At 36.4% G+C, this 14,903-nt stretch overlaps 1 protein-coding gene across 1 annotated transcript in view; it reads left to right on the top strand.

The window, feature by feature from the left end:
- The window catches only part of IL1RAPL1 (interleukin 1 receptor accessory protein like 1), a 1,739,707-nt gene that overhangs the window by 1,651,813 nt on the left and 72,991 nt on the right, over positions 1-14,903 (top strand). The window contains exons 7-8 of the mRNA XM_040338202.1: positions 12,520-12,652; positions 13,922-14,067. Of these exons, the coding sequence (XP_040194136.1) occupies positions 12,520-12,652; positions 13,922-14,067 (279 nt within the window). The remainder of the gene's footprint in view (positions 1-12,519; positions 12,653-13,921; positions 14,068-14,903) is intronic.

The following is a 14,903-nucleotide window of genomic DNA, read 5'->3' as shown; positions in this document are numbered from 1 at the left end:
ATAAGTGGGGACCCCCCACCCCTTGTCAGGTTTTTGTTATTGTTTCCCTGCTGAGGTCATTCATTCTTTCTATTTTTCCTGGAAGCAATTGTCATTGAGACAAAAAACAATGGTACATCTAAAAATTTGAGTTATCTCCAGAGTAATGCCCTGTACACACGATCGGTCAATCCGATGAGAACGGTCTGATGGATTTTTTCATCAGTTAACCGATGAAGCTGACTGATGGTCAGTCGTGCCTACACACCATCGGTTAAAAAAACGATTGTGTCAGAACGCGGTCACGTAAACCACGTACGACGGCACTATAAAGGGGAAGTTCAAATCCAATGGCGCCACCCTTGGGGCTGCTTTAGCTGATTTTGTGTTAGTAAAAGATGCGTTGCGCTTTTCTGTCTGTTACAGCATGATGAATGTGCTATCTCCATAACGAACGCTAGTTTTACCAGAACGAGCGCTCCCATCCCCTAATTTAGTCTGAGCATGCGTGGATTTTTAACCGATGGACGTTCCTACAAATGATCGTTTTTTTTCTATCGGTTAGGTATCCATCGGTTAATTTTAAAACAAGTTTCAATTTTTTTAACCGATGGATAAATAACCGATGGGGCCTACACACGATCGGTTTGGTCTGATAAAAACGGTCCATCAGACCGCTCTCATCGGATTGACCGATCGTGTGTACGCGGCATAAGAAGTGAAAAAAAATACTTTCAATGGGACATCTGTTGCTATGACCACTCTCTAAGATGGGGATTCTGTATACAATGGAGAGATTAGCTTTCATTACCTTATGCATTTTAAGGACAGCAACAAATAACCTGATGGTGGTTTTAAACCTACCCAACTCTAAAACTAGAAAACTTTTAAAAACAAAAAATATCCAGTTTTATATACACATTTAATTAATCAGCACTGTAACATCATATCTGTACACTGAGGGCCAGATTCTGAAAGGACTTATGATGGCGCAGCGCCATGTACGCCGTCGTAAGTCCTAATCCGACCCGTCGTATCTATGCGCCTGATTCTTAGAATCAGTTACGCATAGATATCCATTAGATCCGACAGGCGTAAGTCTCTTACGCCGTCGGATCTTAACTGCATTTTTTTTTACCGCTAGGCGGCGCTTCTGTCGCATTCCGCGTTGAGTATGCAAATTAGCTAGATACGCAAATTCCCGAACGTACGAGTGGCCGACGCAGTAAAGTTACAACGTTTACGTTAGGCTTTTCCCGGCGTATACTTGCCCCTACTATATGAGGCATAAGTGCGGCGTAGCAATGTTAAGTATGGTCGTCGTTCCCACGTCGAAATTTTTAAAAGTTACGTTGTTTGCGTAAGTCGTCCGTGAATGGGGCTGGACGTCATTTACGTTCACGTCGAAACCAATGACGTCCTTGCGGCGTACTTTGGAGCAATGTACACAGGGAAATTCCACGGACGGCGCATGCGCCGTTCCGCAAAAACGTCAATTACGTCAGGTCACAGTAGTTTTACATAAAACACGCCCCCCTGTTGAAGTTGAAAAAAGTTGAAAGCTATTTAGGGTTAGTGATTCTAAAACCAAAATTGCTGATTCATCACTTTTCTGTATCCTGAATATTTTCTTGTATATCTGTCTGCTTTTTTTACAGAATTGTGTTATTTGAGAATAGAGATAATCATGATTGATGAACTGTATGATTCTTTGTGCCATGGACAAATCTAAATGCATACATTCAGGATAATGAACACAACTAGGATTTCACAGATTCACCTGTTTTCCAGATTAATTTACTCATGCATGGGAAAAGCACAGTTTCCATTTAAAGCTTCTATATTACAAATAGCAGCTGTTTGCTAGGAATAACTGTGCTTTTTATTAGTTTTTGCCATGTTAATATTTTTTGATTGTGCTGTAATAGATTTACATTATTTTCATTGTGTGTTGTACTTGTTAATCTTAACCATCTACAAATAATAGCCTTTTCATTTGTATTATAGCTTGCTCACTATGCTTTTGTCGTAATGTTGAAACTCAGCTTTCGACAATATTGTGCATGATAAAAGAGAGTCATTTGACAATGTGAAATGGTGCAGATGGTAATCCTACATTATCTAGTTTGCCATCTTGAAACTGGCACCTAAATGGCTATCCCGTGTGTCTGTTTAGTAATTGGTATGGTAATTCCTATAAATGAATGGACCTAAGGAGTACTTAGCCCTAATTATTATGTTATGTACTGATTTCAGAGGTTAAAAAGTGGAAGAGTTATTAGAACAGATTGCTATAATTGTTAACAGAGTTTAATTTCAAAATCCTATTAAAGTCTAATGTCGTCATTACCCTGACTTTTACATTAGAAGTACAAGAGGGAAAATATGCTAGATACAAGAACATGAAAGAATTTAATTCAAGTTGTGGTTAAATATATGTTTGGTTTAACTTTTTTTGCATTTTTAGGGCGGATGAGGGAAATCTGGCCACTTAAACCAACTGCAGACTGTCATGGCTCACCATCCTAAAATCTGATTTGATAATAGTTTTTTTCTATATATAGTTTTTTTTCTGTGCATAAGGATACACAGTAGTGTAAATAAATGCACACTATAGCAATACAATCGAATAAAGAAATGATAATTGTTTTAATAGTGCCATTGATCTGCTTGGAGGCTGTAGCTCATTTATTCTTAAGGCCACAGTGCTCCAATGCATCTTTTTTTTTTCTTATTAAATCTTTACCTTATTTTAGAAATGTTTTCACATACAGTACAAAATACATAGACAAAATATAATTCTAACAACACATCCAATTTACCCCCCCCCCCCTTAAGAACAGGTATTTTTGTCATTAAACCCTATTACGGTCACTTCCATTGCTATCATGGCTGCTGCATAGTTCTCTGTTTGCTTAAACTCATGCCATTTCTTCCAAATTAATCAGTGTCTTTCCTCCGTTCCCTGGTCTCTGCTGCAAAGGTACTCCATCTCAGATATATAATCCACCCTCTGTATCCATTATTTTATAGATGGCTTTTCCACTTGAAGCCATTTCTTTGGAATCAGGGCATTTGCAGCATTGAGCATGGGAGGGACCAAGGTTTCTTGATATTGTTTTTTAGTTTTATTATTCCCATGAAATAACACATTCCAGGGATTTTGAGAAATCTTTTCCCCTGTTATCATTTCGATGTACCCTAAAATACAATATAAAAAAATATTTTATTTTTGAACATTCCCACCAAATATGTATTGTTGTTCCTATTTGTTTGCAGTCCCTCGAACACTGGGGAGATCTACTCGGCGGAATTTTGTTGATTCTTACCGGGGTCAGGTGCCATCTTACCAAACACTTATAATTAGCTTCAATAGTCGCAATATCTGATGCATAGACATATACAGCTTCTATCATTTGCTTTTCCTCTACCCTTGTTGTTAAATCTTGTTCCTATTTAAGGTAAACTCCCACTTCCTTCTAAGTCTGTTATTATTTCATACATCTGAGAAATTCCGTGTTTCAATGGCATTTTAACATGCAGAGTTTTTCAATTGGATTTAGGGTTTTCTCCTCTCTAATTGGTTGAGGGATTGTGCTCACTAAGTGCTTAAGTTGCAGGTATTCCCACTCGCTTACCCGCTGCCACCTGTGCATTGTTATTAAATCTAATCTAGTCCTGATTTGCCCTTGTGTCATTATATCTTTCAGTTGTGCCCCTCCCATATATCTTCCCAATTGTGTCCCATTACCTGCGATAAAAAACGTGTTCCAGACAATGGAATTAGTGGAGAATTGTACTCCCACTTTTCCCACCGATATAATCTATCCCATATTTTAAAGACAATTTTAGTTAACCTGGCTCACTGTGTAGGGAGCAATACAACAAGCAATCCCAGCCCACTATTTATTTCTTCAGGATGTGATGACTGGGGGAGGGGGGGTGAGGAGTGAGGACAGCAAAGTAGCAGAGAGCTTCTTGCTGTCTGCTCCCTCTGGTGAGTGTCTGTCCAGACCTTTATCAGAGGAAATCCCAACTAGGCAGAGGGAAGAGGGAGGGAGTAGTCAGGTTCTTCTGGCTAAGTAACTATCTGGTAAGTGGCTGTACAGATGCTTATCAGAGGAAGTAATATAGATGTGCAGATCTGGTCAGACAGGGTGGAGATCTACAGCTTATAACTGTAATGGATGTGCATTGGCATAAGTCCAATATTTTCCCTAAATGTGGAAGTTGACTGCTGATGCAGGAGCCATTGTTGTTTACAAGAGTACTGCCAAATACAATTATTATTTCTATATCAAGCTGTATGTGACACCTGTGGTTCCCTGGGCTGCAGGAAAGTGCAGGGAAATTTACACTAGGAGAAAAGAATGCCTACAAATGTGTGCATGAACCCTTAAAGCTACACTTAATGTCAAAGAAACATAATAATGTAGCTCAGTATTCATTCATTAATACACTATTAAATACATGTTATCCTATTTTATATAATTTGGTTTGTGCCAGAACTCTTGAATATCGCAAAAGTTCGGACCCAAACTCTGAACCCTATTAAAGTCTATAGGACCCGAACTTGAAAAATCAGTGCCCATTCTGAAGGCTTATATGCAAGTTATTGACCATAAAAAGGGTATGGGGGCCTGGGTACTGCCCTGAGAGACATGTATCAATGCAAAAGATTTTAATGATTCCTAAAGTGAAACAATAAATATTAAAAATGTCTTCAAATGTACTGTATTATAAGGGTCCCCTTAATCTACCTGTAAAGTGGCACATGTACTGTGCATAGAACCTGCTGCAGCAAAACTGACACATATAAAGAAAAAAAATTACATTTAAATTGATTTTCCCTGCAAGCGTTCTTTATTTTGTAACCAACAGCTTGGGAAGCCAGTCTCTATGATGAGACCACAATTAAGTGCACTCAGAACAAGATTAGAGATTTTTTGGATGACTTTTTTTGGCAGACTTTGGATGGAAATAACACATGTTTGTACCACAGTGAGCAAGTCTTATGTGAAGAAGCCAACCAATAGTACACTCAGGCCAAGATTAACATTTTTTTTAGCTAAAGTCTGGTGACTGCCACTGACAGAAATGTAAAAACTATAAAAAATAAAAAAGGGGGAACAACAGTGTCTCTATAAGAAAAACTGCAGCTGACAATTTAAAAAAAGGGGGCAAGCACGGAATAAAACAAAAAACCACAGCAACCAAAAAAAAGAAGAAGGGGGTATGCAGCACTGAAATGCATTGTGGGGCACTCGGTGGGTGAACATCCCTCAGAGCGTCCCTCAATTTCAAGTGTTCGCCGAACAGGTGAACAGGCAATGTTGGGGCCGAACTTTTGCTCAGCTCGAACTGTTCACCCAACTCTACAGTATATATTACTGAATTGCAAAATTAAAAGATCAGGTCTTCTGTCCTTCCACACAATGATGTTCTGTGTGGAGTATCTGTGTTAATATCAAGTACTGTACAACCACGTGTGCACAGTTGATTAGGGATCTTCCAGGCTGCTTGAACCTTTTGTTACCAATCTTCAATCATTTACGTTTTATATTTCTATTGCCGCGCAGAATAGCAACATAAACTTGTAACTTTCCGGAACAGATGGTCACAGTGATTATAGATTATAGACAATTTTTATGAAGTCAATAATTTTTTTTTGTCAACTACAAGATCCTACCTGGTCAGTGTGTACTTTTTGATTTTTGTAAAACTAGGAACATGCAGCAATGTGTGTGACCCTGCATTATGGAAAAATAAAATAAAAAATAATGCACTGTCATCAGAGAATAATTACCAAAATATTAATACTTTGCAAAAAACAACAAACCAATGTCACCAGGGAGCAGCCAATAAAGAGACACGCTCTTGCAATTACAATATATTCTAACATGTATGACTAATGGTGCAAATGCAATTTAGAATACCCATACAAAATGGCATTTCACTCAAGCACAAAACATTGCATATTTGCTAATTACAACTAGCAGTTCCTCCAGATACTGACACTTCCAGTAACTATACTGTATATGTATGTGTATGTATATACTTTTTATACATATATATATATATATATATATATATATATATATATATATATATATATATATATATATATATATATATAGTTATTTTTTCCTCTCTCATAGAGACTATTCAAAGCCAAACAATGTCCTCTAGTGGCCTATAAGCACAATGAAGTCACAGCTGGAAATAACAGTTACCAAACAACATAAAAAATGGCATATCTATCTGGAACAAAATGGAACATTATCTCAATACTTAGGGACCAATGTTGTTCCCAGATGCAATTGCCAGAGAAAATGTTGCTGTAAATGTGCACAGAGTGTGCACAAAGATTATTTTTTATTTTTTAATGTGTATCGCATTTCTGCATATGTAGTCTAGAGATTTCCATTTAAAATATAAAAATATGTAATTGCCCTCCTTTTCACCGCTACATATAACAAAACATCATAGTACCAGATGGACTGGCACAATATCTATCAGAATTACATTTAGGTCCCTGTTGTTCTATGTATTACTGAAATGTAGTTTAAATTAACTGTATGGAAAACAAGCTTGTAATATATAGTCATAGCTTACGTATTCTGTGATTCCGTTTAGTTTACCAAGGAAACAAAACGTGGATTAGATAAATCCCTAGATAAGTTTACAGCTTCATGACATACAGGGGAAAAACGTGGATTTGAAAAAAATGACAGGTTTTGAGCATATTGGAAAATCCAGTGTTCTTATTCAGGGATACATTCAGGATTAGAGGACAAGCCAAAAAGTGTAGCAAATTACTGAAATTAGAACATGTATCTCAAACATAGGGTTTGACTATAAACCCGGATGAACCAGCTGGGGTAGCTGCAGAAGTTAATAAAGGCTATAATACCCTGTATAGGCGCTAACTGGCACTGTAGCCAGACTTTATTTTGAATTGGTAAGGTGCACGCTGATATAAGGAGAAATGTCATTGTTTAAAAAAAATCTTTACTGGGGGTTTAGATTGCAGTGCACGCTTATAAAGAGACCCTGTTATTAACTTGAACAATTTCAGGTAAAGCACAGGCAAATCCGTTATTTTAAATGCTTACTTGCACTGCTTTTCATTTCCATAAGTTATTTTTATTGTTTTGTATTGTGCCCTTGTATTTTCTAGAAAATTGTAATAGTCAGTTTTTTAGCATCTATTGCTTGGAGGCAGAGGAAATTGCTATCTGTAAAATAAGCCATCTCCTTGCTGGCTGTGTTGGCCATGAAGAGAAGAAGGCTGCCCTCAATATTCTCAATGGGGTCTTACTAATGTTTTGTATCAGAGAAAAATTCTGAGAGAGTTGATTCCTCTTTTAATGCATGAAGACCTCTTGTTTGCTCTAGTTGTAGCTATGACTAGGCATTAGTTCTTAATGTGAAACGCGTCAGCTGTTCTCCCCACTGTGTGCTGTTTGTATGCTGTGCATTTTTCCTTTTAAATAAAGAGCACGTCTTCTTTTAAACACCTACTTGGAGTGCGGCTGTCCATCTACTTCCTTATCTGCATACTCTTGTTTGCTCTAGTGGCTGCACATTGATTTTGCATACTGTCATTGTGTCTATGATCCACCACAATGCTCAGATTCTTCCTTATCATTGATTAACTAAGTTCAGTCTGAAGGTCTGGGCACTTTGGCTATTTGGGCATTTGGATGAACATTTCCCCATCCAGCCCCCAGGTTGACAGGAGCCAATTATAATATATAGAAGTGGTATTTCCATATATATGACAGCTTACCACTGCTAATGGTTCACCAGAAGGTATCTAGGAAAATTTCACTGTCACTGTCACTGGCACAGTGCTACATGGCTGGGAAACCCTGACCATGTAAGGAAAGGGGGATGTCAGTAGCATCACTGACCAAATATGGCCACTGGCCATATTTGGTTAATGGCATAAACCAAATATGGCCATGGCCATATTCGGCTAATTATGTCACTACAATCTCCACTCTTTACCGTATATAGCCCATGACTACTCAGGAAGCTTTCATTCATTGAGCAGTACTATCTAGATCTGGCATCTGCGCTGGGTGGTTTATAATTTGTATGAGTTGGTGGGTGGCAAACATTGTGATTGATGATGGATTCACAATGAGGGACTCTTTAAAGGGTTTTTATTTTATAAATAATGGACTTTTTCATAAGCTTTATTATCTTACTTTTAGGTTAAATTTTTTTGTATGTGAATAAGTAGGGGTACTATGTGCCACTTAAGTTCAATTCAAGTGGGGTGGTATTTGGGTGACCCCTTAGTTTTTAAGGGAACTTCCTGATGCTAAAAAGCCACCTGCCACAGACCCCCATCACCAATATTTTTGGGAGCCTTTGGAGGAGCCTGTGTGCTAATGAAATAAAAAAAATGAAGTTGTGCATGTTTTTCAGGGCAGTGCCCACCCCCTACCCACACTGCAATGCTATTTTTTAAAACCTTTTGCTTATTATCCCAGAATTTATTTTTATTTTTAATTTGACAGATTTGACTCCAGTTGATTTCAATGCGGTTCAGGTTCAGCTTTTAAAGAGACACCTTTGAATTCTGCTTAACCCTGCTTAAATTGAACTCAGTTATGATCAATAAACCTAGATCTCTATGCCGTTTTCCAAAAAACTGCCCTTCAATGTCAGATATATATTAGAGATATCTTGGACTTAACTCCAGCACTTAGCTTTGTGTCATCTGAAAATACAAAAATGGACTTTTAATTCCAAACTTTGAATTATTTATAAACAGGATAAAAATGAATATTGCATTGCACCACTAACAACTTTAGACCATTCAGAAAATTAATTAATTATTTATCACCAAATTAGGTCTTTAAGGAAGTTTACTATTCATTCACAGTATACATTTTCTAACCCTATAGACCTTGACCTAAACATTAGCTTTCTCTAGACACCCGTGTCTAAGTTTCTAATTAGTGTCAATATTGTGGTACACTTTTGAGATTGTATTACCCTTAGGCCCCATACACACGGGAGTATTTATCCGCGGATACGGTCCAGCGGACCGTTTCCGCAGATAAATCCTCTCGAGGATTTCAGCAGATTTTAATGCGATGGAGTGTACTCACCATCGCATTGAAATCCGCGCCGAAATTCTCTGGCGATGACCTGTCGCGCCGTCGCCGCGATTATGACGCGGCGACGTGCGCGACGCTGTCATATAAGGAATTCCACGCATGCGTTGAATCATTGCGACGCATGCGGGGGATCCCTTCGGACGGATGGATTCGGTGAGTCTGTACAGACCAGCGGATCCATCCGTTGGGATGGATTCCAGCAGATGGATTTGTTCTGCATGTCAGCGAATATCCGATCTGCTGGAATCCATCCCAGGGGAGATATATCCGTGGATAAAGATCCGCTGGCGTGTACACACCATAGGATCTATCCGCTGAAACCCATTTGCTGGGATTTATCTGCGGATGGATTCTATGGTGTGTATGGGGCCTTAGTTATGTAAGGCTGAGTAATAAACATGGGTGAGATAGACTGGTTGGTAAAAATCTTGTAATTAAATAGATACAGCACTTTACTATTCAACCTTTCAATTCACGTTCTGGATCTACTGAACCTGCCAATTAAGGAGCCTATATAAATAATCAACAACTTTATGCAGATATTAAAGGCACAAAGTAATGCAGCACTGTAATCAATTTCTATCATGTTATTGTTTGCTGAAGTTGTGTTTAATAAGTGCAGTAGCTCATAACATTTGGAAAACGTAAAAAATAAAATAAAAACAAAGTAAATGTGGCATTCTTTATACATGTGGTCCCCAGGTTACAAACAAGGGTCTGTAGGTAGCTCCAGCCCAATAAACTACTTTTAAGCTTTTTGGATCGCATAGGAAAGGGTTAACACCCCTGTAATGTTTGTTTTGATGTGCCCTGTTCAGAAGATTTCACCTCACTTTCTGACCCAATGACAAATAGATTTTGAAAATTGAAGGTTGTTGTGGAAACAAGCCTTGGTGATAAAGCATCAGTGGGGGTACCTTTTTCCCATAATAATTCTTATAGGAGGGAATTTCCTTTCCATGGGGTAGATTTCCCCTCACTTCCTGTTGTCTCCCTCTGTTTGTAAGTAGGAGTTGTTTTTAAGTTTGATGTTTGTAACTAGGGGACCGCCTGTACTTGCATCAGTCTATCTATCTACCTATCTATCTATCTATCTATCTATCTATCTATCTATCTATCTATCTATCTATCTATCTATCTATCTATCTATCTATTGATGGCTTGCCATGTTTTTTTTGCTTTCCTGCTTTTATTTCTTTTTACAACAATAGAAGATCGTAGAATTGTGTTATCTTGAACTAACCAATGCATAACATTCTCTTGGTACCTTTTAAAGAAAGAGGAAATGCATTATTCAGTACAAAACAGGGCAACAGGGATGTAAACAAGCATCATCTATTGTAAGTGGAATCAAGTTTTTAATCTTTCCTTTACACACTAATGCCAATACGTACTGTATATTCACATCCACTCCTTTGTCTTTGTTTTTGCTTTCTTCCTCATCAAAAGAAAGCATATTAGTTTGACAACTGTGGTCTTTCATGAATCCATGTTGACTATCACTTATAATATTATTTTTCTAGTAAAAACTCTTTATTAAACATTAAAATATCTTCTTGACAACATGTCTGTACTTACTTGATATAGACTTACATAAACTTTTTAAAGTAGCATATTAACCATTTATTGGTATCAAGCCAGTCATTAAAGAGTCACTAAAATATAGAAGCAATGGCTTGAAAAAACAAAACTCAATCCTTTGAGAACATGTGGGTTTAAGCCATTTGCTTAAGGTGCCGTATTCACCTATATTTTATCTAACTGTGGTTAATTTGAGGCTGTGGAAAAATAATTCTCATTATGGACCTGAGCTACACAGTTTGTATACATAGAGCTGAAAGATATATTTAATGGATTTTGCTTCTTTTTCCACCAGTCTTGTACTGTGAGTCATTTTGTAAGAGGCCTACGTGCTCAAACATTATCTCATATATACAGTATATATACTCATAGTTTTTTAAAGATTTTGTTTTCCACACTTTTGCAACCTTTCATTTTACATTTTTGCGATCTTGATTTCCTGTTCATGTATTTTGTTAAAATCTTTGTAACTTTCAACTGATAAAAGAGTTACCTAATTTTTATGTTTTCAAAATGCACAACTTTTTATTCATTATGTTTTTCTTTTTTTTAACACTGCAAGTTAGCCATATATTATTATTATTATTTTTTATACAGGATTTATATAGAGCCAACAGTTTGCACAGCGCTTTACAACATAAGGGCAGACAGTACAGTTACAATACAATTCAATACAGGAGGGATCAGAGGGCCCTGCCCGTTAGCGCTTACTATCTAGGTTTTGGTTTTAAACTCTGCCCATCAGCAAATATTTTTAGGGTGTTTACATAGGGTGGGTGTGAAACATGTATGTTCCATGTTCTTTGATGATCATCCTCTCTCCCAGTCTAAGTCTTGGGAGCAGCCCGCAGCTTTGGGAAGTTTGCTCTATTAAAATGATGTGTTTCTATGTTTCCAGTTTGTGCTCATTCACAACGTAAAATAAATGAGGTCCTATTATCATTACTGCTACTCAGAATTTATTTTAGATGGATATTTGTAATATTCTCTTCTTTGTATGAGATTAAAATAAATATAACACCTAAAAGTTTTTTTTTTCCTTAATTACCAAAAGGTAATTTAACATTTAGTAGCTCTTCCTCCATACCCCTCCATAAATACAACAAACTAACATACATTGATCAAGACTGATGTCCATATGCAGATCTTCTCTCCCCTCTCACACAGGATAGGCTGAAAGCAGCCAGAGCCATTGGCTTCTGCTGCTGTTAATCAAATCCTATGAGGAGGGAATTGGGCATGGATTGATACCTTCTGTGTGTGTCTATGGATGCACACAGCCTGGCTTGGGAGCGAGCCCTCACATGTGCCATTATAGGAAGCAGCTTCCTATGGGGGGCACATGGGAAAGAGTCTATCTATCTATCGATCTATCTATCAACTATCTATCTATATATCTATTTATTTATCTATTTATATATATATTGTTGGATTACTGTGTTTTGTTGCTTTGTTGCTTCCATTCCTTTTTAAAACAATAAAGGATCGTATTATTGTGTTATCTTGAATTAACCAATGCACATATAAGTCTCTTGGCACCTTTTAAAGAAAGAAGAAATGTATTATTTAGTACTAAACAGGACAACAGGGATGTAAACAAACGTTATCTATTGTAGGTGGAATCGAGTCTTTAATCTTTCATTTACACTCATGCTGGAAGTAGTTGAAAGCTCAAATAAAGAGTAAAGACAACAACTTGGAAACTGCTACTGTCCATTTATCTAATTCATTACTGTGATCAATGCTTGCTTTCTAGGATTCTAAAACATTACAAAAAGGAACAATTTTATACATTTGGTTTTTCCTTTTTGTTTTCTAACAGGCAGCTTCGCTAATTTAACCTGCAAAGCTTTTTTTGGCTATAGCGGTGATGTAAGCCCTTTAATTTACTGGATGAAAGGGGAAAAATTTATTGAAGATTTAGATGAAAAGCGTGTAAGAGAAAGTGATATCAGGTAATATAAAAATATATATATATTTTTTTTAAGTTTAAGTTCATATTTGTATAGGGTGTTCTCTCAGAAAGTGCAGAATACAAGTACTTAGGAAGTGCAGATTTTGTGGCAGACTGTACAATGTTACTATAGAGAGAGAAGTGTTACAGGGGAAAGATTCCCATTGTGAAGAGACACAGGCGGACCATGCTGCTTAATAAGGGATACATTTTATTAGAAAAATATGTTAATACAAAAAAGGGGGCCAAGACCAAGTACCCACCACCAACACCAATATCATGTTAAAATTAGACAACGTTGTCTTTTTAAGAGCAGCTGCATTACGCTCAAATCATGTGTGCACACACACACACCTATAACAAGGCTATTGTTAATAAACGTAGGTAATATTTGTGGATCAGTCTTTTGATCTCAGTGTCATATACCATACATAACAAAGTCCATCCTGTCACTAGGTTTAATTGGAAACCTCTTTTTTGCAAAAGAAGGCCCCTGTTAGGGGTGGTTGATTGAGTCAAATTGCTAATCCCACAGAGACAACTTTAATTTAAATTATAGCAGAGCATGGCTGTCAGTGTGGAGAGGTGATTATAGTCCACATTTAGTATCCAGTACAAAGGCACAGATATACAGTTATTTCATAACAATATTCCCTCCAGATCTTGGAGAGTAGTCCTCGGCATTGGAAAATTTTCTGTATTAAAATTAGGTGTTATCTTAACAGTATGTTCTCTTTCACAACGTAAAATACCTGCTACATGCCTGTTTCATCCACTTTGTTGTAAGTGTTTTTAACCCCTTTAGGGGATATTAAAAGTTTTATACTTCTACACTTAGAGGCGCCTTGTTTGTTTTTCGGATAAAGGCAGGTGACACAATACTTTTGGTAATATAGTGTATATTATACTATTTATCACCTTTAAATATATCAGTAATAATTTCAGTATTGTTATACACTGCTTATTGTAAGTTTTAGATGAAACAAACTGTAACAAGCTATAAATCTTATTTCCTGAAACTCACCCAAGAAACAAACAAGCTGTATATATGGAACATGGATCATAAAATGTAACCTACCAGATTGTACATCTGCTTTAATTTAATTTGTCTCTACTGCCTACTGCTAAGCTTCAAACATGAGAAATGCACCCGCTTAGCACAAATGATTTACTTAATTTACAGTTATTGTAAAGACTAGATATCATTTAGAAATTGTGATTTTGCCACAAATACAGCACACACATCTTGTTTCTGTTTTCTTTTTTTAAGAGTTCTTAGGCAACATCTTGGAGAGCAAGAAGTATCGATCTCATTAATTTTTGATTCAGTTCAAGATTTTGACTTAGGAAATTACTCCTGTTATGTTGAGAATGGAAATGGACGACGCCATGCTAGTGTGCTCCTCCACAAAAGAGGTAAGACTTTGCATTATTATTATGATTATATTAATTTATTTAGCTCAACCTCTTTTCAGAAATAAGTTAAATTGCCTTTGTTTTCTTAAAGGAAATAAGGGCAGCAAATACTATGAAGAAATTTAGTACTCTTTTTTAGCAATCTTTTAGCTTTTCTGCTAAAGCTAATATTCTTGTACAATAAACATCCTAAAAAGTATGGTAAAATTATGGCTTTACTAACACACAAAAACTATAATGTGACCATATACACTTATTATAGTATATATATATATATATATATATATATATATATATATATATATATATATATATATATATATATATATATACACGTAAAAGATGTAAACAAAAGATCAACTGGAAAAATAGGAACAAAAATGGGTATTTATCATTACATCAAGTATTTACAAGTATCAGTATATAAAATGTGTGTATGTTAGCAAAGGCAACAACAGACACATCTGAATGTGGACACTGTAGTACCCTGTATAAAACATACTCCATGAAAAAAAAAATCAGTCATTGTTTTACTATCACCTATAGTGTTATTGATGCATTGTTTATGCTGTATTGATGCCTCTTTAAAGGCACATGTAAAATATCTACCTATAAAGAAACTCCTATTTTTAGTACAGCAGCTGGCATATGTCTGGATGCTGAAGCATGTACTGCTGAGTATACATCTCTACACAAGGACTGGGCAATGAAAGTAAAATGTTTTTATGCAGTCTATTCAAGACAAAAGAAAAAGTTTGGTTGGTGTTAGAACTGGGTGAATTCAGCTTTGTAGTAAATTATAAAAATCAGTGTTTAGTCCTTAAATGCAATAAAAA

The sequence above is a fragment of the Rana temporaria genome, chromosome 2 (genome assembly GCF_905171775.1).
Source record: "Rana temporaria chromosome 2, aRanTem1.1, whole genome shotgun sequence".
Lineage (NCBI taxonomy): Eukaryota > Metazoa > Chordata > Amphibia > Anura > Ranidae > Rana > Rana temporaria.
Note: the sequence above shows the minus strand (reverse complement) of the source record. Positions and strands in the feature narration are given on the sequence as shown.